The sequence below is a fragment of the Corvus moneduloides genome, chromosome 1, assembly GCF_009650955.1.
Source record: "Corvus moneduloides isolate bCorMon1 chromosome 1, bCorMon1.pri, whole genome shotgun sequence".
In the NCBI taxonomy this organism is placed as follows: domain Eukaryota; kingdom Metazoa; phylum Chordata; class Aves; order Passeriformes; family Corvidae; genus Corvus; species Corvus moneduloides.
Genome location: NC_045476.1, coordinates 53,549,593 through 53,569,842, shown reverse-complemented (window position 1 = coordinate 53,569,842; position 20,250 = coordinate 53,549,593). Strand labels below are relative to the sequence as shown.

The window sequence follows — 20,250 nt, the reverse complement described above, 5'->3', positions numbered from 1 at the left end:
CATTTAATAAAGCCTGCCCAGTATTTTTCATCCCACTGAAGCCTAACACGAACAGTAATGTGACCATCTAAATTGCTGAAACAGTGAATTCTTTTGTGGCTAAAGTGATATGAAAGACAGCTATTTGTGGAATCCTGTATTTACCAAAACACTATCAAGTGCATAAGACATTTTGCATATGTAACATATTCACAGAGAGGGTTTTTAGAAAATGTTCATGGTCTTTTACTCTCTTGAGGCAAATCTCAATAAAACACATCAGGTATACAGGGAGCGTATGAGATGCCCGAACACAGGAAAGTTACAAACCCTTGACAATTCCTTTCAGTCTCAAGGACTGCAAGATAACTCTTGGACCTGTCACCCTACTGAGAGCTGCCAATCATGCTGTCATGACAGGGAACCAAGCACCCAGGAACACCAGTGCTCCAAAACGCATCACCATGGCACAACACTGCAATACAGTAATATACCTGGAAGTGGATGTGGCGCTTCTTACCTCATGAATTGCATTGAAGAGGCTCCAGTCAAAGTTTGTTAGTTCTAAGGCAAGATCCCAGGTGTTAATTCCCAAAATCCTCACAGATCTCTGCTGCAATTCCTCATTTTCAGAAAATGGGTTCTAAATGAATAGACAAGAGCAAAAAGTATTCCTCAAGAAATGCCAAAGATTCTGCAATGAAACAGTTACTGAACTAAGTTACCAAACAGAGCTGAGTAAGTAATCTTCTCTAAGTGCACTCTGAGGGCTTTTTTTCCCACTAATCAAAATGAAGGAGCTATAACCTATCTAATAAATAGCTTGAAACGGGAAATGGGTCAATAGGATCAATGATTTGCTTTGGAGAGTGAGGCCTTCTCCCTCTCTCCTTCTCTCTCCCTCTCCCAACCTTTAATATAAAACACCAGCCAAGCAGACAGCATAATGAAAATAAAATCCCTGAAACTATCAGAAAATAAAATCTAAATTAAGACATCAGTAATTTTCTGATATAAAAGAATCATTCTGAAAACACATTGGATTTAGAATAAATACACATAACTTGCCCTCCAGTCCGCTTTTACAAATAACATAAATCCATACATTTTACGATTAATCTACCCCAAATGTAATCAACAAAGAGTAAAATGTTGTGGGTTCTGATTCATAAAAGTTATTTAGTATATTATGTGGAGTGCTGTGGTATTGCTGGTGTTCAGGGTCATCTGACATTTCCATTTTTAGCTTGGATTTTCAAAGTTTTGCGTTTCTCTCGGCTTTTTTAACCTCATCAGTCTGAAACTTGGTACATGAACCATCTGCCAAGATGAAAGATTATTCTTACCAGTTAAGCCATTACTTTGGTGCTATATTTCTGACAGTTACAGCAAGTTTTGCAATTTTTATTACGTAACTAATGAAACTACGTTGGCTGTCACCTGTCTGCACTGGAAACCTTCCCTTAATATTCACATTTTTAGAGGTGGCTCTAACGCTGGAGATAATGGAGATGACAGATTACAATAATAGTGGCATGTCAGCTCTTCAGGGCACATTGATCCAACAAAACGTAAATAGACATTTCTCATCCTGAGGATGAATGCACAGATCCTGGAGGTACTGACACCATGTAGAAGTCAGTTGCGATACAGTCCCTGCTCTTTCCTGGAAACATCTGCACAATTAGCAGAAAACTATTGAAACAGCAAAGTGCCTGACTGTGCCTGCCTCACTGAGATTTTGGGAAAACATGGAGGGAGGGAGGTCACAATCCTGGTTTCTGAAGACAGAGGGAAGGATGAGAGAGATCTGCTGCCTCTCAATCTGCTCACCTTCCCAGCCCCAGCGAGAGGATGGAGTGACAGACAGGCAGAAGTAAGGGAGGACACACCACCAGTGATATACTCCAGCTAACCACGTGGCTGCCACAACACTGGGGTTGCACTGATGGGTCTGGTGGAACTCACACAACACCTATTTCTACATGTAGTAATTCCATGGAATTTGTCCACCACTTTGTATGATAATGTACCAGCCACTCTAAGTGCTACAGAGGCACAAGGCAGGGTGGGGAGGAAAGAGTCACAAGAGCCCTGAATAATCCTCATCCCATCCATTCTGGTACACACACAGGTCAGTTTTTCCAGGCTGATGTAGATTGAAAGATTTAAGCTGTACAGAAGCTTTGGTTTATTTAAAATTGATGAACAAATTCCATTACTGTTCAGTCAAATAACTGCTGTTAATGAAAGATTTTTTTTTTTTTTAGGAATAGAGCAGCTCAGTGGTAAGCTTTACTAAGGAAGCAAAAAGTAAATTCTGCATTGGAAAAGCCCTCTGAGAGAAATACTAATGTTTTGATTTGGAGTCAGACAAACAAAAAATGGGAAACATACAATCCTGATCCTTACCAAAGAATCAGTCAGATCTTTTCGGTATACAAACATACGACTGGATGACTCCAAAGATTTTGAGATGGCCAAGTCATTTGGTTGTAGTTCATGTTTTTCTGTAAAAACAGCAAACAAAACACACAAGTTTCAGAAAAGGAATAAAAGCTGCATATGAGAAATAAAGGTACAGTTGTATCTGTGATGCCACATCGACTCCTTAGAAAGTAACTAAGCACCCAATTCAGTCTCTGTGGGGACCCATTATCTCCATCCTGCTCAGGCAAGATAAAGGCAAGAGATCTCTGAAGGACTAGAGCACAGAAGCTTCCTGCTTTTGCTTTCAAACTGCACTTCACATAGAATAGATAGAAGCCCTGAAATCATCTAGTCTAGCCTCCTATGCCTTATAGAACATTTAATTTCAACCCAGTGTATCTAGTATAAATGTAGTGACTTTTGTTAGAGCAAAGGGTCTCAGCCTCCAGAGGCTGAGCTGTTGTGTGTCACTGGAGACAAAACCGGCTGTGGAGATGAAATTAGCAGCCACAGCCATTCAACAGGAAAAGTTTAAAGGATCCCAACACCATGAAATTCATCCCACAGAGCAGCGCTCAGGAGTCCTTTATTACACAGTATTTACACTAATTCTTCTAGACCTAGAGTAATTAATTTAGGAAATATCTGGGTAAAAGAGCAGGACACAGGTGGCAAAGAGAAAGGACTTTTTTTCCTCCACTCCAGAGTACTGGTTCAGCTCTGTGGAATCTTGAATGAACTAGAGAAAGATGGGGGGAAAAATAAAGCAAAACCCCAAACACAGCTTAAAAACTGCCCTGCGAAAACGTTCACTTCCTGCGAGCTCCAAGTAATCCTCTGGAGACCTGATACATGGGAGACCCAAAACTACTGCAAGACCACTGAGAGCTACCCTGGACTCTGCATTGCCCATGAGGAGTAGGACTAGGAGGAGTCTAAGAGCCAGACATAATTTCAGACAGTTTTCCCTTTTATCCATGCTCACTTATCCATTGATACACAGATACATTATGCTGAACTATCATTATGTTTTTTCAAGGTAATTTTGAATAAAGAGCTTGCTTGTCCATTATTGGAGTACAATAAAAACAGGTTCTCCAGTGCTCATACTGCTGCCCTGCAAGTGGATGAAAGACATGAGTTCTAAGTCACACAAAAGACAAAGCAGAAAAAAAAGCATAGCAGGTTGGTGTTTATCACTTGCAGTACAGGATGCATAAGAAGATACTGAACTTGTATTTCCAATTAACTCAAGCAACATAACTAAATAACATTTTAGGGGTTACAAAGGTCATGTACAAATGGCTTTCCTACTATACCTGCATTTTATTTACTGTTTCTCATTGAACAACCAAGTGGCAACCACTTCTATTTTGTGGCTTTCCTGGGAACCAATATAGTATATTTCATTATTTATGAATGGTTGGTCTTCTTTAGCTAAGCAGGCAGTTAGAACCAGATTTATTGCTATCAGATCAAAACTTGCCCTGCTCTTGAATAGGAGAGAAAGACCTGAAAAACAGCAGCACAGTGATTTTGCAGTGCTGTGAAATGCACAGGAGGTGAGTTTGGGCACACGAGGGTAAAAAGAGTATGCCTGAAAATGATGTAGCCTGGATGGCCAGGACACCCATGTGTAATGCTCCCAATGGCTGCTCTGTGCCCAGGCTTTCCATAACCAGAGCAGGGCACCATCTCCCTCCCACCCACACCAGTGCACTCAAAAGTATGTTTCTTTAACTGAGCCCAGCATGGGGGAAAAAAATGTGACCTTCCAGTTCTGAATCAAAGATATAAACGGAACAAGTCAGCACTTGTGTGTATTTCATTTAACTAGACTGACAAACAAGTAGCAATGAGTTCATCCTTTGTCTTAGGGGATCAACAACAACTAATGTTATCTGAGAATACTGCCAAGATATTCTACACTAAAACAATAGGCAAAAGATATCAGTTGTAAGGAAGAGTGCTTACAAAATATTGCTGAGATTGCTCTCAGTATCTCAATTGTGCAAACACATCTTCTTCCTTTCTCCTCAAGAATTTTTGTTACCCCTGCCACAGATGAGGAAAACAGCCATGCATAGAGTATTTGCTATTCCCTTCTATATTTTTAAAGCAAACCATGCCTCATTGCCTTCAAAATTAATTTAAATTCCAAAGTAGCAGATTCATCTTTGGAAAAGGAATAAAACCGTGCAATACTGCTGGAGAGTGAGAGTTCTTTACACTCCCTTCCCAGCCAGGAGATGCTACATCCCACAGAACCCAAGAAAGAGCTGTTACCATGGAAACAAGTCTCTGGGAAGCAGCTCCTCATTGTTCCCCTGGTCATCCAGCTGTGGGCCCATAGAGGAACAGCTGTATCCTTGCATCAGAAAATGTCAGCCCTCCCTTACCTGATGCAATAAAAGGTAAATAATCAGATGAAGGGAAGTTATTTACCACCAGAGAATGAGACTGTCACCAGCGCCAACTCCTCCTCGGGGTACTGGATCTTTTCTGCCACGATCTTCAGTATCTCCTGAGCTGAAGTAGACACTTGAGCTTTCACACTGACATAGGAGTGCTCTGTTATATACACGCGGCAGAAAACTGCACAAAGGAAGAAAGACATGCTCAGCTGTAGGCAGAGATACCCGAACAGTGCAAGGAACAAACCTGCAGACCCCACCACAGCAATGCCTCAGCTGCCTGGCTACTGCAGGAAGGGCAGTCACTGCATCCTGACACAAAGGACATGAAACTAACCATAAACATCACCATTTCCCACCTCCCCACCTCCTGTTCCTGGGAATGAGAGAGGCAAGCAAATGGAAACACAGACTCCCACAGCAGTATCTATTTAAGACTTCCTACCCTGAGGATTTGACACCGACAACCTCCTTCACTGCCTGTCTTCTCTGCAAACTCAGCTGTTGCCATCTTTTCTCCCTCAATTTTAGGTTCAGATAAATCACTGTCCTTTCAGTATATTTCATATCTGCTGCAGAAATTATTTTGAACCTCCACTTCCACCTGGAACAAGAAGCTTTGCAAGAACAGTGCTCCCAGATTTTCATCCACTCCTGATAGCTTATCTGTCTAGACATCTAAACTACTTGCATTGCCAGAGTATTTTAGCACCCGCAGAGACTGCCCAAACAGCCATACAATCAGTTCTGACAACTCATTTCCCCAATCACAAGCAGCACATATAAATGGGACTGGTTTGGGGAAATTCCCCGGGCTCACTACCTCTACTGAGGTCCATGAGTTGGTTCAGCTCTGGGAATGCTGTGGTCAGCTCAGCGATTACCTTTTTCTGCTACAAAAAGGGATGTACACTCTCTCTGCCTGCCAGAATTTTAGGTTTACATCTTTTTCCGAGTTTGCCCTAGCTAGTTCTTTGAAATACAGCTGCCACACTTAAAGCGGAAGAAACTGAGCTACAGACTTGCATAAATATTTTTAAAATTACATTTGCTAATCAGAATTGTCACAGCTCTTGGTTTCACACACACTTCAGTGCTTAATTAAACTTTCCATTTCCTTCTACTCTGGCACTGCTTATTATAGACAGGCTGCTACCATGCCAATACAGGACAACTTTTTCTTCTCCAGAACTGTTGTATTTTTTTGATTATCTTTACTGACAGATGTATGTAGCAATAGCTCTTTGCTTGTCCTACGGATCTTCATGGCTTCGGGGCACTTTCATTAGTGAAGATTATGCCAGAAGCAGCTAAGAACTCTATCCTTTAAAATAGGGATTTTTTTTCCTGTTGTAGTAAGAAAAAATGAATATGAGAATGAAGGAGGAACTTTACATTGAGTATTGGGGAAAAATAAGTCATTTGATTTTATAATTCCTTTTTAACCGGTCTCTGCTGACAGAGAGTAAATGAGATGCTCATGGCAGAATCTCTCATCAGAATGGATACACATCATGAAAACAGAGACATCCAATTGCACTTTAAATTACTAGGTAGAAAAATAAATTTTAAAAAATCTGACAGTAATATCTGGACTCCAAATGCAGAGTGACACACCTTGCTTAGAGTGAATTTGTTTGAAATGTCCTCTCTGCCATTTGCAAAGGGACAATGACAGCAATGTCAATTTTTAAATGGGCTATTGGTCTATCCTTTCTTTAACACTGAACTAAATCAACCCACAGGTCAGGTGCTCAAGCACAACCACCATAGTGACCCTCCTCCTCACACCTCTCCAACGTTCCATCGGTGGTGTCCCATCTTTTGGGATGGACCATGTCATCTCTTCCAGGAGCCTGTGCTGCTCCTCTGTGAGAAGGAGGGAATGCCAGGGGGAGGAAGTGGCCATGGGCTGCAAGCTGTCCTGGTAATGATTGCAATAGAGGATAAAACACCTCTGGTCAAGTGGCATGGTGAATCTCAGTCAGACTCATCCACCACAAGCACCATCAGTCAGACAGCACTCCACCACACAGGATTAGATGTCACCCTCTGCATCTGTCTCTCCCTTCCCCAAAGTCACTTAGGCTATTTCATTTCATCATAGTTCATGGCTCCTGCTCTCAAGGAGTGAGACAAAAGCAATTTAACTCAGTCAGGACTGGCCTTGCTGAGTTCTGTCCTGGTGACTGTCCCACCACAGTTATATGGTCTGTCCCCCCTCTCGTGCCAGTCCTCTTTCCTTTCCAGTCACCCACAAGCTGTGTCCACCTTTGAAAGAAGAATGAGTGTGGGGGTTCTCATCCAGAAAGATAATTTTTAGAAGAAGCCTTGGAAACAAACCTCAAAACCCCCTACATTTGAAGCACAAAAAGAGGATTATCTATCAGCAGCACGTACTGTGCAAATCTTTCTACTTGGCATCGAACGAGCTCAGTTTTTATTCTGTCACAAATGAGCACTAAAAATACCCTGACTTCAAGTGAACTTCCGGAGATTTGTTCCCAGTAAGAAATGAAGATACACTGTCAAGGAGCGAGGCTGCCAGGTAGGAGGTCCTTCTGCTGTCCCCTGCTCGTGTACACAGTGTTCTCTCTGCCTCCTTCCTCGTACAGGCATTACAGGAGGGTGACAGCCTCACTACGTTACTGTATTGGTAGTAATGGAGGGAGATCGCTTTTGAAATGGCTGACATTAAAGTGAAGTGGCAGCTGCACTCCATGCAGAGATGTTTTTGAGCAGAGAAGGAACTAAGGCACATTCCCAGAGTTAGCAGATCCTGGACCATTTCATGTGACAGGCTTATTTGTTCACCTTTCACAACCAAGATATAGGTCAAGAGACCGAGAGCATGAAATGGAGCACAAGTAATGCCTGGTGGAGGGGCTGCTGGCACACCTGGGAGGCACACAGGACTGAGACAGGGGTGCTGGAGGAACCGGACAGGGCAAAAACCCCTTGAGATACCATGGCACTGTTGACCCCTGTAAGCCAGGAGGAAGGAAGGTAAACTTGCACAGCCAAATATTTCTTCTTTTGTGTCCCCAAGGTCCTATTCAAAAACTGTATGTCAGTTAAAGAATATTTACACTGAAGTCCTTGAGAAACAATTTTACAGTTTTTGAGCTTTTCCTCCACTCTTTCATTTATACTCACTTTCTTCTGTTTCATTCATGGTTCCTCTTTGCTGCAGCCAGTTCTCCTTTACACTGAACTGGTGGAAAAAGGTTTTATTCTGTGAGGGAGTGGAAAACAAAGAAAGAAAGAAAAAAAAAAAGACAACAGTGATTTTTTGCATCCCTGCTGTTTACAAAGCAGTAATTCACAGAATACAGCATTCAACCCATACGTCTGGCCAAAAGGTTTCTGTATAGGAAGTACACCCACCCTTTCTTGGAGCAGTAAACTGGGAGTTGCCTTACTAAATTATGGCCAAGGTGGGGATTTTGGAGGAAGTAGGACATGCCAAGGCTAAGGAGCCTGCACAATTCAAAGTTTTCTGTAGTCATGTTCAGAGCCCACTTCTTATACATTTATTCTTACAGACATTTCCCATGTACCAATCAGCCTATTTAGCAATTTCACTACAATCTCATGTTCTGCCTTCCACATTTTTGCAGTAACATTTTAAGCTTATTACACACTTCAGCTTCAGTCCAGTAAAATTGATGAGCACAGCAATTCACCTCTGAGCAGTCTGTACGCCAACTTTCTCTGGCTCCAACTTCTCCCTCCAATTAAATAGACAGATTCATGTTCCTCTCTTTTTGTCTGTCCCTGTCACAACAAATCCGCCCTTTGCTCTGTTTACTTGACATCCATGTCAATGCCTGTGTTCAGCCTGGTTTGCCCAGCTTGCTACATCCCTCTAGCTCGGTGGGGACACACTCCAAGGCCTCTCCTGAATTTTGACATCTCAAAGCATCTTGTTAAGATGCTAATACTGTCACGGCCACTGCAGGTTAGCTCACATCCTGATATCCAGGATGCACTCAAAGGAAAAAAAAAATTCCTTAAGCAGCATTGCAGGTCACTGACATGTCCTGTCATGTTTTTGGTCACCAGTCACTTTCGGTTAAGAAGCCAAGAAAAGAGAGGGAAGTGGGCAGAGTGGGAAGAAGTGAGATGGTAAGTTATCTAGCAATCAGCAACAATGAGGTTGGCATTACCTTTCGATGAGGTGAATACTCATCTACAGTGCTGAAACAAAAAGGAAAATCTCAATTATTCTTTCCAGCCAAAGTTTAGGAAAAGGAAGTTTTAGCTATTACAAAGTTTACAACATCAGAAAGTTTTTAACACTAAATGGTCACTGCAGAAAGGCTGCAGAGGTTCTTCAGGAAACACTAAAGGCATCTGGCTCAGCCAGAGAACTTTCCTTTGACTTGTATAATCGATGTAGTGAAAATGTTGCCAGCCCATGAGCTGTTAGAGTAGGCAAACACAGCAGTCAGGGTCACCCTCAAGGGCATCGCTCCTTCCACTTCCCCAGCAGCCAAACCATGGAAACAACCTCCGTTTGTTGAAAAACATGCCAATTAAATATCTTTCATAGATGCCATAATTATTAGTAAAATAATAACTCTGAGATTACTATTCCAAGTGATTTGCTTCTCAGTACTGTGGAGGGAATGAAGGTACCATCTGAAGTCACAGATTGCAACTTCTGAGAGAATTTTTGCCAGCTTCTCCACAAACTATTGCTCTGCTTGTAAGTAATCCCAAATGAAATTGATGGGAGTGAATGCTGAATCACAAACACTGCCCAACAAACATCAGCAAATATTGAATAATCTAGCGTTAAAGAAGAGATGATTTGTAAAAATGAATATGCCACTTGTATCACTTATCACTTGACTGAATTACAGAAAGATGGCAAACAAAATAAATTACACTCTGAATAAAAGACGATCACAAATATAATCAATACTTACTGACGGCGATGCATCCCAAGTATCTTCTGAAATTCTTTCAGGTCCTTCTCAAGAACGGGATACTCATACACATCATCTAACACATTTCTGTATATAGTCTACAAAATAAAGCAGTATCTGCAAACATCTGACAACTCAAACATAAATCTAAGGCATCATATCAGTGGTCTAAGTCAATTCAGGCACTATCCTACTAAAACAAGTTTTATCATTGTATTTATGGAAAACCTGTAAGGAGAGAATGTTCCTCTTTAAATTTCCAGACTGGTAAATATTCAGCTTGCCTTTGGAGAAACACTCTTAGTACTGTCTACCAAGTGAGAGGGCAAAATGCTTGTACTAGTTTGTCTATAAGCAGGAAAATTTAAAACACCATTTGTGGCTATTACATGAAATCTGGGTTAGGTCAGATTCTGAAGCATGACAACACACCGCATCATCATCACTTATCCAAAATGACAACAAAGATTAGATTAAGACTTTAAAAAAATGGCAAATATTCTACTTTACCTTTCCTCACACTTGCATGCATTTTAAACTGAGTTGATGTGTCCCACAAACTCCCACAACTCTCCCTAGTTGTAAACTAATACATAAATAAACCTTACTTCTAATTTTGGGGGAAGACATTGTCATCATTGAAATCCTAGGAAATATTTTCTCTACGCTTTTTCCGAATCTGCATGTAGAGCCTTTTCTTTCCCTTCCAAGAAGACGAGGATCATATGGCTGAGCTGAGTCACCAGATTTGCTTTAGCCCCACATTCACAGACTTCTGCACGAATGATTTTAGCCTACAACCCTGTATGTTGGTTTTTCACATATAACTACAACCATCATTAATATTATTGCTGTTTAATATTGCATACAAGCTTCCAGAAGAGGAATTGTGAGACAGTGCACAGTCACACACCACCATGGCCAGAAAGCCCTGCATCCAGACAGGTGCAACTCAGTATGATATAACTGATGCCTGAAATGAAATCCCCCTTCCAGAACATCAACACACATCTAGTACCAAACAGCAAAAATCCTGGGGTCTCTGCTTCCATATGCAACGTGTCCTACTTAAAACCAAAACAAAACCATAAAAAAAAAAAAAAAAGCAATCTCAAGACTTTTTCCACATTTCATTCAATGTTTCATGCCTTTGTCTTGAGTGAGTGACTGAAGAGATGAAAGACCCTTAAGAAGATCTCCAGTCGCAAAGAGTCTCATCAGGAAAAGTGGAAGATACTGCAAAGTCTCCTAAAATACTCTCATTTTTCAACCAGCAGGGAAAAGAAATATATTGAAAAAAAATCAGTAACCAGATAGATTTTAGGTTAGCAACAACAGCACTATTTGCAAATTTACAAGGGAATTTTAAGAGCTTTTGGAACTCCTACAGAAATATCAGAAGAACTTTACTAACAAGTAAGGAACAAAATTTTATTTATTAAAATACATAAAGCTATGTTGTTCTCCATGTGCACCCAGCAAGCACTGTGGAATAGGATTTCACTCCTCAAAGTAGCATCTCTCACAGACATCTCAAAACTCACTATGTCTATAAACCTCTGGATACTGACTGCAGACCCTATTCTGACAGATATGATCAGTGTGTCCAAGGAACCTCCACATCTTTGTAGTTTTATTTCTTACCTTCCCAACTTTTCCCATTTTCTAGAAACCACAGGAGTTCCGTAAGTCTCATGTGTTAAAGGAAAGCTTTTAATGTTGACTATATTGAGAACACAGGATTTCTGTTTAAACTGACTATATCTAAGGCATTTAAAGAAGACACATGTAAATCATTTTATATTATAGATTTCATAGAGAAGAAAGTAAGTATGAAAAAATACATTTTATAGATTTTGCTGGTTGGGGCTTTTTAGACACAGTATGTAATTAAACAGTGCTGAAATGCATCACAGAAACTGTTTCAATACCTTTAAAAATTGTTTTAAATGCTCATCCTCATGTAACCAGTCTTTGTACAGAGAAGTCCACTGAGACACCAAATGCAAGACTTTTCTTTTCCTGCAGGACACATCAGAGTCGTCTTCTTTCCCTTGGTGGTTCTTAGCACAATAGGTGCAGTAGGTTAAGGAACATACAATAAGATCTCGCAGAAACTTTAAAATTACTGACAAAAACTTTGCAATAATCTCATTTGCTAATGAAAGATTTTTTTCACTGCACTGCTCAGTTTTAAATGTTTTATCCTGTCTGGAGCTTTAGGAGTTTCATAACTTTCGGGAATGAAATTGTCAGTAATAGGAATAGTAATTCATCCTCTGTGCCAACAGGAGGTTTTTCCCTCACAGATCAGAGAGGTGAGTCTATAAAAGTAAAATCAATTCAAAAGGAATTATACAATGTTCAGTCATATCTTTTCTGCAGAACTGAGAATGAAGCTTTGTCCTGCACACGGATGCCAATGTGAATGTCTGTGGGAAGGAGGGCAAAGCATCATTAACAATAACACAAAAAACAGGCAAAGGAAGTCAGTTTCTTTTTGCCTGCACAAATTACATTACCTGCAGAAGTAACACTATTAAAATAAAATCTAAAAAACCCTGAAATACTATTTCTACTATTGTTCTCTGTTCATAAGGTAGAAAGACCAAATGTCACATGATACCCACTTTGTACATTATTCCTGTCCCTTCATGGTTCTTTCTTTTATAAGGTAAAAAAATGATGTTTTCACCACAGAAGTTAAAGACTGGAAAAAGATTTTTAAAAAAATTTTAAAAAGGAAGTTCATTTTATAGCCACAAGTTTATTCAAATATTGATCCATAGCTTATGGAAGTCATTGGAAATACATGAAAATAATTCTTTTATCTAATAATGACTTAAGACATACATCCTGTATCACATGATAAAAGGAGCGGAGACTGTAAAATTCTTTACCTTTTCTCCTTGTGTATTCTGAAATGTGTTATGCACATGTAGGTATTTGATGAATTAACATAACCTGGGAAGGTTTTAACCCCACTTTAAATTCTACCTTGTCACAGTTATAAAGGTTTATTTATCTTTAAACAAAAACTGATACAAAATTGCATTGTTGCTGTAAGTTAGGCATCTGTTTCAAATCCAGGCATGTAACTTTGATATAAGGCTCAACAATAGATAAACTACGAGTAAGTGTGTGACCCCCATGAATAAAACATTCAATAAAAGGATATTGCCTCAGAAGTGCCTGGCACAAGTCATCGGTCGTCATGAAAACTGTGTATGTGAGAAGGAAGTCATCCAGGAGAGTTTCTGCAGAGGAAGACAAAAAGAGCCCAAGGTACAATAAATTAGTAAGAGCAGGAAGAGAGTATCTACTCCTGTTACTGGGCATGGCAGGAACAGGACCCCCACCCTTAAAAAAAAGGTTCAAAGAATACAGAATACATAAACCTTTAAGTTTCAAAAAGTTAACAATGTGTTGCCACTGCAGAGATCAGCCCCTTTATTTAAGGAGCACATCCTCAGCTCCCAAAGCACCAACAGGCACAAGCATGCACAAAATAATTCATAATAGTTCAGGAATCAGTAAGAAAGAGTCTTTGTAACAAACACTGCCATCCTGGTTAGCTCAGCTGCACACAAAGCAGCCTTTCCACATGTTAGCTTGTTCTGGAAATTCAGGAGATTCACATTTTAGTAATAGGACAGAAAACTAGGATTGCCATGAACTGTGATTAACATCTAGGCACAGTAGTTGAGAACTATGACATAAATATATTCAAATCTTTAGCTGGTTGGCTAGTCTTGTGGGCATCACTGTAAGTGTTGAGATGTTTTCTCTAAGGTTTGTTCAATTGTATCAATGAAGGCTTTTTTCTCCACCTGGTTTCTATCTTACAAAACCAGGCTGAAGGTACTTGCTAACAGACCATCCCTACACACTGCAGTTGTAGCACCTCAGGTTGTCAGGATGAAGACCACTTTGGATCTCAGTGTAACTTTTGTTCCTCATTCCCATGTCACACTATTTTTAGGATTTTTCCAAACCTTTACTACACAAATCACTGGGCTGAAAGCTCTGGGTTTGCTCTTGGATGACAGGGCTCAAGGTAATCTCATGGTGGTCTTCAAAAACCCAGTGGCAGAATGGAGATAAGAGCAAGCCAGACTTTTCCTGGAGGTGTGCTACTAAATGATACGGGGCAACCATCAGAGATGGCAACCAAAGAAAATCTGTCGAGACCAAGGTACTTATTTTTTCCTCCTGTGAGGACACCCAACCATTGTGACAGGTTACCTGCAGAATCTCCAACATCACTATATTCAGGGCTTTCCTGTGCAAAGCTCTGAGCATCCTGGTCTTACTGAACCTGCTTCCAGCATGGGTTGGACCTGATGGTTTCACAGCTCCCTTCCAAATGAAATCATTATAAAACTCTTAAACAAATTTGATTACAATTTTAGTAAACTACTCATACATGATGCATAATCGAGGAGTGAATCTGTATTTGGTTCACACAACAAAATCTTTTCTTTTATGCAAACGGACAATTTTATCAGTCTTTTTAACCTCAAAATAAAAATGTTTCTGTTTGTTTTTCTGGTTTCGTTTTGTTTTCCCCAAATGGTAAGATTTCCTCAAGTTTTGAGGGATTCCTGTGGACTGTATTTCTTTTAATTTCAGCAAATACTCTGTGTTCCCTTTAACAAGAGAACAACTCTGTTTTTTTCAGATAAGAACAGAAACATGGACAGAGGCTGAACAATAACAGAAATTATTCCAGTTATACGGTAGAGCAAAAGTATTTTACCAGTATAACTAGCTGGCAATAGTTAGCCCCAATTATACTAAGTTGTGATTTAAGTGGTGGATTTACAACTGCAAAGACTAAGGGCCAAACCATACCTCACATGAGAAAGACAAGGCTGAGCCCTGATTTCTGTACCCGATTTTCTCACTATTTGTTTGTGATCTGTTCCAGTCCAAGCTAGTGCTCGTGTATGAGTGTGCAACTGAGAGCATCCCAGCAGCTTTTCACAGCAAGGCTGCAATTTCACAATAATTTAGACCAATTTCCCTTACAGCTGCTTTGGACCTTATCAGTAAATTATTGATCCCATAGCTGCAGTGCATGATGGCAATGAGGATTCATCCATACATCATCCACAGACAGATGTCACACAGATAAACATGGATGGATCGCTAATGACATCCCACTCCGTGAGCATGAGATTCAAAATACCTCCAGTGTCTTTCAAAAAAATTCAAGTAAGTCTATCTAGCTCAATGCATTTAACACTGCTGATCTAGAAAGAGTCCTGCTCTAAGGACACATAGGTTAAAACCCTTGCACCCAGAAGCAAAACAATTAAATTCTTTATTCTACCCAACATTGTTAAAAACGGTGGAAAGTACTATCTCTGCATAAAAAGAGTATTTTGTCTCAGTAAATGGAAAGGCACGGCGAACAGCTTGTTCTCTATCTGAAAGGTCATCTATTCATTCTCTTGCACGTCTTTTGGATGGTACCATGAGGCTATTAACGTTGGAGGTTTCACAAACATTTATTTGGAAACAGCTGAGCTTGGCGTCAACAAACACATTTTAGTTCTTTATTGAACTATGTGACTGTGCAGTGATTCCTCACAAAGTGAAAGAGACATTTACAACAGATTATTTCCCTAATTTCCTGCTCTGTGTAGGGGCTATCTGAGCTTCAGCAAAACAAAGCCATGTGTGCAGAAAAGAAATTAAGTCCTAGTTGAAGCAAAAACTGCAATACTTGTCAATGAACTTCTCTAATTGTTCAAAATAGTGTGAATTTATCACAATAACTGGTGTTTAAAAACAACTTACAGGTTTATTTCTATTATATCATAATAATCTGTTTTCCAGATGTCTATCTTCAATTCTCCCAGCATCCCAAAGTGTTGGGATGGGAAGAAAGGCTGGTTTTACTATAATGTCAGTTTTTTGCTTTTTTATTTTCTTGCAAGAACTGTGTTACTACTAATGCAATTCTCTCTCAAAAAAAACCAAAACAAAACACAACAAACCAAACAGTGATGGAAAGTCTGTATGTTTGTTCAGATAACTTACAATTAGTTTTAAGCCCTCTGTGCATCTCCCTCTGTCTCCATGTCCTTCCATTCACAGTCTCTGGTTTCTAACAACCCCATCAAAATAAGGTATATCACTCAGCCCACTTAAAGTTGCACATATGTATACACAGTGATTTCTTTTATCCCCTAAATGGAGAAGAAATGCTAAAAAAAACCTTAATAAATTGTGTTTCCCACAGCTTGTGTATAGGCTAAATTTCTTCAAATTACCTCTGAACATGTTTAGAAATTTAAACCCTAGAGGAATGTTTTGAACAAAAAAAGTCTGGATTATACATGTGGTCCATTAATAGCATCACTCATCCGTTAAATTACTGTAACAAGTAAGCAATGAAAGTGCTTTTGCAAGATTAAATATCTATTACCATACATCACCTAAAGACTTTACAATAATATTCGTATTTTAAAATGCCTCAACTAGCTTGTAGGTATTTCCCTGAAGTCCTACTGTTCACTGTAACTATCTTCTGTATTTTCTTCCTAAATGCCCTGTAATTTAAACTCATTCCAGAGTGGTTCTCCGTGTCATAGCAGGAACACAAAACCTGAGGGTGTACCGATACTTCAAAAATAATTTGCTCAAAACAAACCACTGCACACTTGTCAGACACTTCTGGATATTAATACGTGTCCACAAAAAATGATTTGCTAGTCTTAATCTACAAATGGAGAGAAAGGGTAACCATGGGAGGATTAATTCACAGCATATTATTCATTCTGCTACTAATGGCCACTAAGAGCAGTAAACTTGAATAAGGGCTGTAAGTGTACAAGTTGGGCTGAAAAAATATGAAAAAAAGTCTTTCTGGTTTTTTTTCTGTTTAGTCACATTTGATTTAAGAGTTAAAAAAGAGCAATTCCAGTCAAATCACTAATAATTTACAGTTAACCATACCCCCACTCAGAATGGCAGTGAAATGCATACCCCTTTTAAAATTTTACTCCATGTTCCAGTTTCTGCTTAAATTCATGACAATTTTCCCTATTATTACTATAGAAAAGGTGGGTTTTTAGCATTTGTAGCAAACAGGGAGAATAAAATGCACAGTAATAGTTGGAAAAGAAAAGATATTGGAAGAAAAGTCTTGGTGCAAAAGCCTGTGATGCTATGATTTTTATTTCTCTTCTTCATGAATTTTTTATTTAATCTTTTTCTTCTAGCCATCCATCTAACTTTTCTTTGTTCCTCACAATTTTCCTTTATTTGGCTAAGCAATTATTACAAAGTCTGCAGCTAAATTGCAGCTATGGAATATTTCATTTCAAAGACAATTTCAAGCATTTTAAAGCTTCATTAAGACATGCAACGGAACCAGCATGAGTTCCATGCCCTCCTGTTCTTGCAGCTCTTTGGGGGCAGCCTTAGGCAGTAATCTCACCACACCAATTGCGTGCAAGTTCCATAGGCATAAAAATAATAAAAAAGCAGGCACAGTGCTTGTTTGTTATTAAATAATCAATTTGCACCAGCTTCTGCTGAGACAGTTTCTCCCGGGCTATGAGCCCTCTTCTTCTCCCAAGTGAAATAAACCATGGACACAGCTTTAGCAGGAACAGTTAGTACTGCTCGTCCCATTTTTCTGCAATGGACAAGTCCTTCTGCAAGACACATTCAGGGTGGCCGAGGGATAGAAAGAGCAGTATATAGACACTCTCACCCATGTGAAACATTTGCTTTCAGCTGGTTACTGAAGGACCCGGCAGTACATCTCCACGAGAAGTTACAACTGTATTGCGTGTATAGGGTGATGACAGCCAATAGCAACCATGGTGTATTTGGTGGGAAGGGGAACCTAGGGTTCCAGAGACAGTAAATATTAGGTATTTAAATAAATAAAAGAAATAAAATATCTAGATAAACAACACATCATATATTCCCACCTACTTAAAAACCAGACAGGATTCCCTGCTGCTTTCCACGTGCCCACTTACCTCTCTAACAGAAGATGCCCTTTCTCTCTGAGAAGACAACTCTACAAATACCAAGGTGATGGTACAATTATAAATGCCAGGAGGAAATAATGGGTTTCCTACATGGGTTTGCACACCAAATATGATTTTCCAGTAGCTTCTTTTCTCCTTTCTCCACCCTCTTCTCTAGGCAGGGTATCAATCACTAAGGCTTAGGACAGAAATTATTATGTATCTGTAGAGAAAAATCATCTGTGACAGATATTTAACAAATCGGGACAGGCAGTACATTTCATGGTGTTGCCATGTCAAACATCTGTACCCTCTTCTCAAACTGGAGCATTTTCTTAAACTACTGCAGGGGTACAAGGCATCAGTGGAGCAGTCTCACACTAATAACTTGTAACATAAACAGTCAAAGAGACTTAATCTAAAGGAAATGCCTTTGTCAAAGGGAGTAATAGTTAAATTCATTATATTTGAGGACAGCTCTAAAATGCAAATACTAAAAAAGCTATCTCATAGAATGAGTAAAGAAGGAAAAGCAAGGGAAACATTCAAGTGTCACAGACAGCTACACATCTCTAACTACCCGCCTAGCAATATGTTCACACATTATTTACTAACATGCATGTGCACCAACCAGCATCTTTAGACCCCACAGCTAAACCAATACTGCACATACATGTACATTACAAACATGTCCAATAGCTCAGGCTGCATTTAGAATACACCTACTGCCCTACTGCTAATATTAGACACACTGTCCAGCTAAGCCAGATATAATTATTCCTAATGCCTGAGTCATTAATCCCTTTATATCCACAAGAGGAGATAACTTGATAACAAATTCCAGTTTGTCCTGGTTTTTGGATCACACTAGTACATCCTGAATAGATTTTGGTTTGCTACTTCTCAATGGCTACCAACAAAAAAAAAAAAAAAGAAAAAAATAAACAGAAGCAGAAAAATAAGCCAAACAAGTCCTCCCACTTTCGGTGACAAATTGACTTCTGAAATGACAAGAACCATTCTCTTTTTCATATCAGACTTTACAGAGCAACTTTTCAGACTCTTTTTTTTCCACTCTGTAGCATTTCTTTTTCCATGTTCTATCCTTTCCATTATATGCTTATTTAAATATTATGAAAAAAATAAAGCTATGCAAAACAAGGCAACAACAGGATTTAAAACATCCAATGCATGGAACTTTCTTCTTATAACTGCATGGCTTACAAAAGGTAAATTCCTCAATACAGAGGAATATAAGCATATAAACTCTATATTCCTTTCTCTGCAGATTGTATATGCCATGTACATGTCATGTACTGTTAGTTGGGAAGAGGGTACTGATAGTGAAATCTGTTAAACTGCAAAGAAAAACAAGTAATCTCCTTTTCTTTTTTGGGGGGGTTGGGGTTTTTTTTTTTAAACTTATCACTATTCTAAACCCAAATCTCTTCGACTTTGCACTGTACAAATCCATTGTGAATGGCTGTGCAAGAATTACAGAAAGATTTAAGGGTTTTTCAGGCTTGTATTCCACACTAAATCGGATTATAAGAAAATATAGATAAAGCACTGGAATGCAAGTTTTTTTCCACTTTATGCAAAGTAGTGATTCAGCTTTGTCCAAGGATTTGCTGGTGGAGGCTAAACCTGTATGGAGACTGAAGGAAAACCAAACAACAACAAAAAAGAGGAAAAAAAATTGCCTGAATGGACAAGCCACTGGAATTCAGTAACTCATAGGTTAAAACTACTCTTGCCATTGTAGTGGAAAGCCTTAGTCATGCTACAGAGCATTTGTGGTTGTCACTACGTGTGTATGAGAGAATTAAACTGAGAGAATGAAAACTCATGCACCAAACCAAAAATATAACACTCCAAACTCTCTGCTTTCCAAGCAGAGGAAATCACTAAGTGTCCTTCCTGCTCAACTTAGCTTTCAGAAATGTAACAAATAAAAAGAGGTCATAATATCTTCTTCAACCTCAGCATGTTAGAACTTTAGTATAATGCATTGGTCGTCAGCATGTAGGAACTCCAGCAGCACAAAATACAAGTGGGGGCTTCACACGCATTTTTCAAACATCAATGCAAACAGAAGGGTTTTTTGTGTGATAATGAAATCTCTTTGGTGCTTGAAGAGGGGGGATATTTTCAAGAAAGACAAAGATGAAGAGAAAAATAAATGTATTTTAGACAACATAGAATGAATTCTAAAACCCTTTAGCTATGCCATCTCCCAATTGTGACTATGGCAAAGATGGTAAGATGACCATATGGTCAGCTCCTGACATCCCCTTATGTTAATACACTTACCAGTATTAGCCAGAATTACAAATTTAATAATCATCATCAACTCTGCTCTCATGTACATTCAGTGCAGCATCCCTACCTTGCAGGACCAGACACTTTTCTCTAATGCTTTATGAGGCTCATCCCCCAGAGTGTATTTGGGGAAAAAAAGTCAACAGCTAGACCAGCTAAATCCTTTGGAATTTTTAT

The 20,250-nt window shown here is 39.3% G+C and overlaps 1 protein-coding gene across 1 annotated transcript in view; it reads right to left on the bottom strand.

The window, feature by feature from the left end:
- Positions 1–20,250, bottom strand: part of RAPGEF5 (Rap guanine nucleotide exchange factor 5) — a 160,773-nt gene that overhangs the window by 24,136 nt on the left and 116,387 nt on the right. Inside the window, exons 12-19 of the mRNA XM_032109909.1 lie at positions 12,936–13,014; positions 11,689–11,833; positions 9,758–9,855; positions 8,993–9,023; positions 7,980–8,058; positions 4,855–5,004; positions 2,392–2,489; positions 500–622 (exon numbers count right to left, since the gene is read on the bottom strand). Of these exons, the coding sequence (XP_031965800.1) occupies positions 500–622; positions 2,392–2,489; positions 4,855–5,004; positions 7,980–8,058; positions 8,993–9,023; positions 9,758–9,855; positions 11,689–11,833; positions 12,936–13,014 (803 nt within the window). The remainder of the gene's footprint in view (positions 1–499; positions 623–2,391; positions 2,490–4,854; positions 5,005–7,979; positions 8,059–8,992; positions 9,024–9,757; positions 9,856–11,688; positions 11,834–12,935; positions 13,015–20,250) is intronic.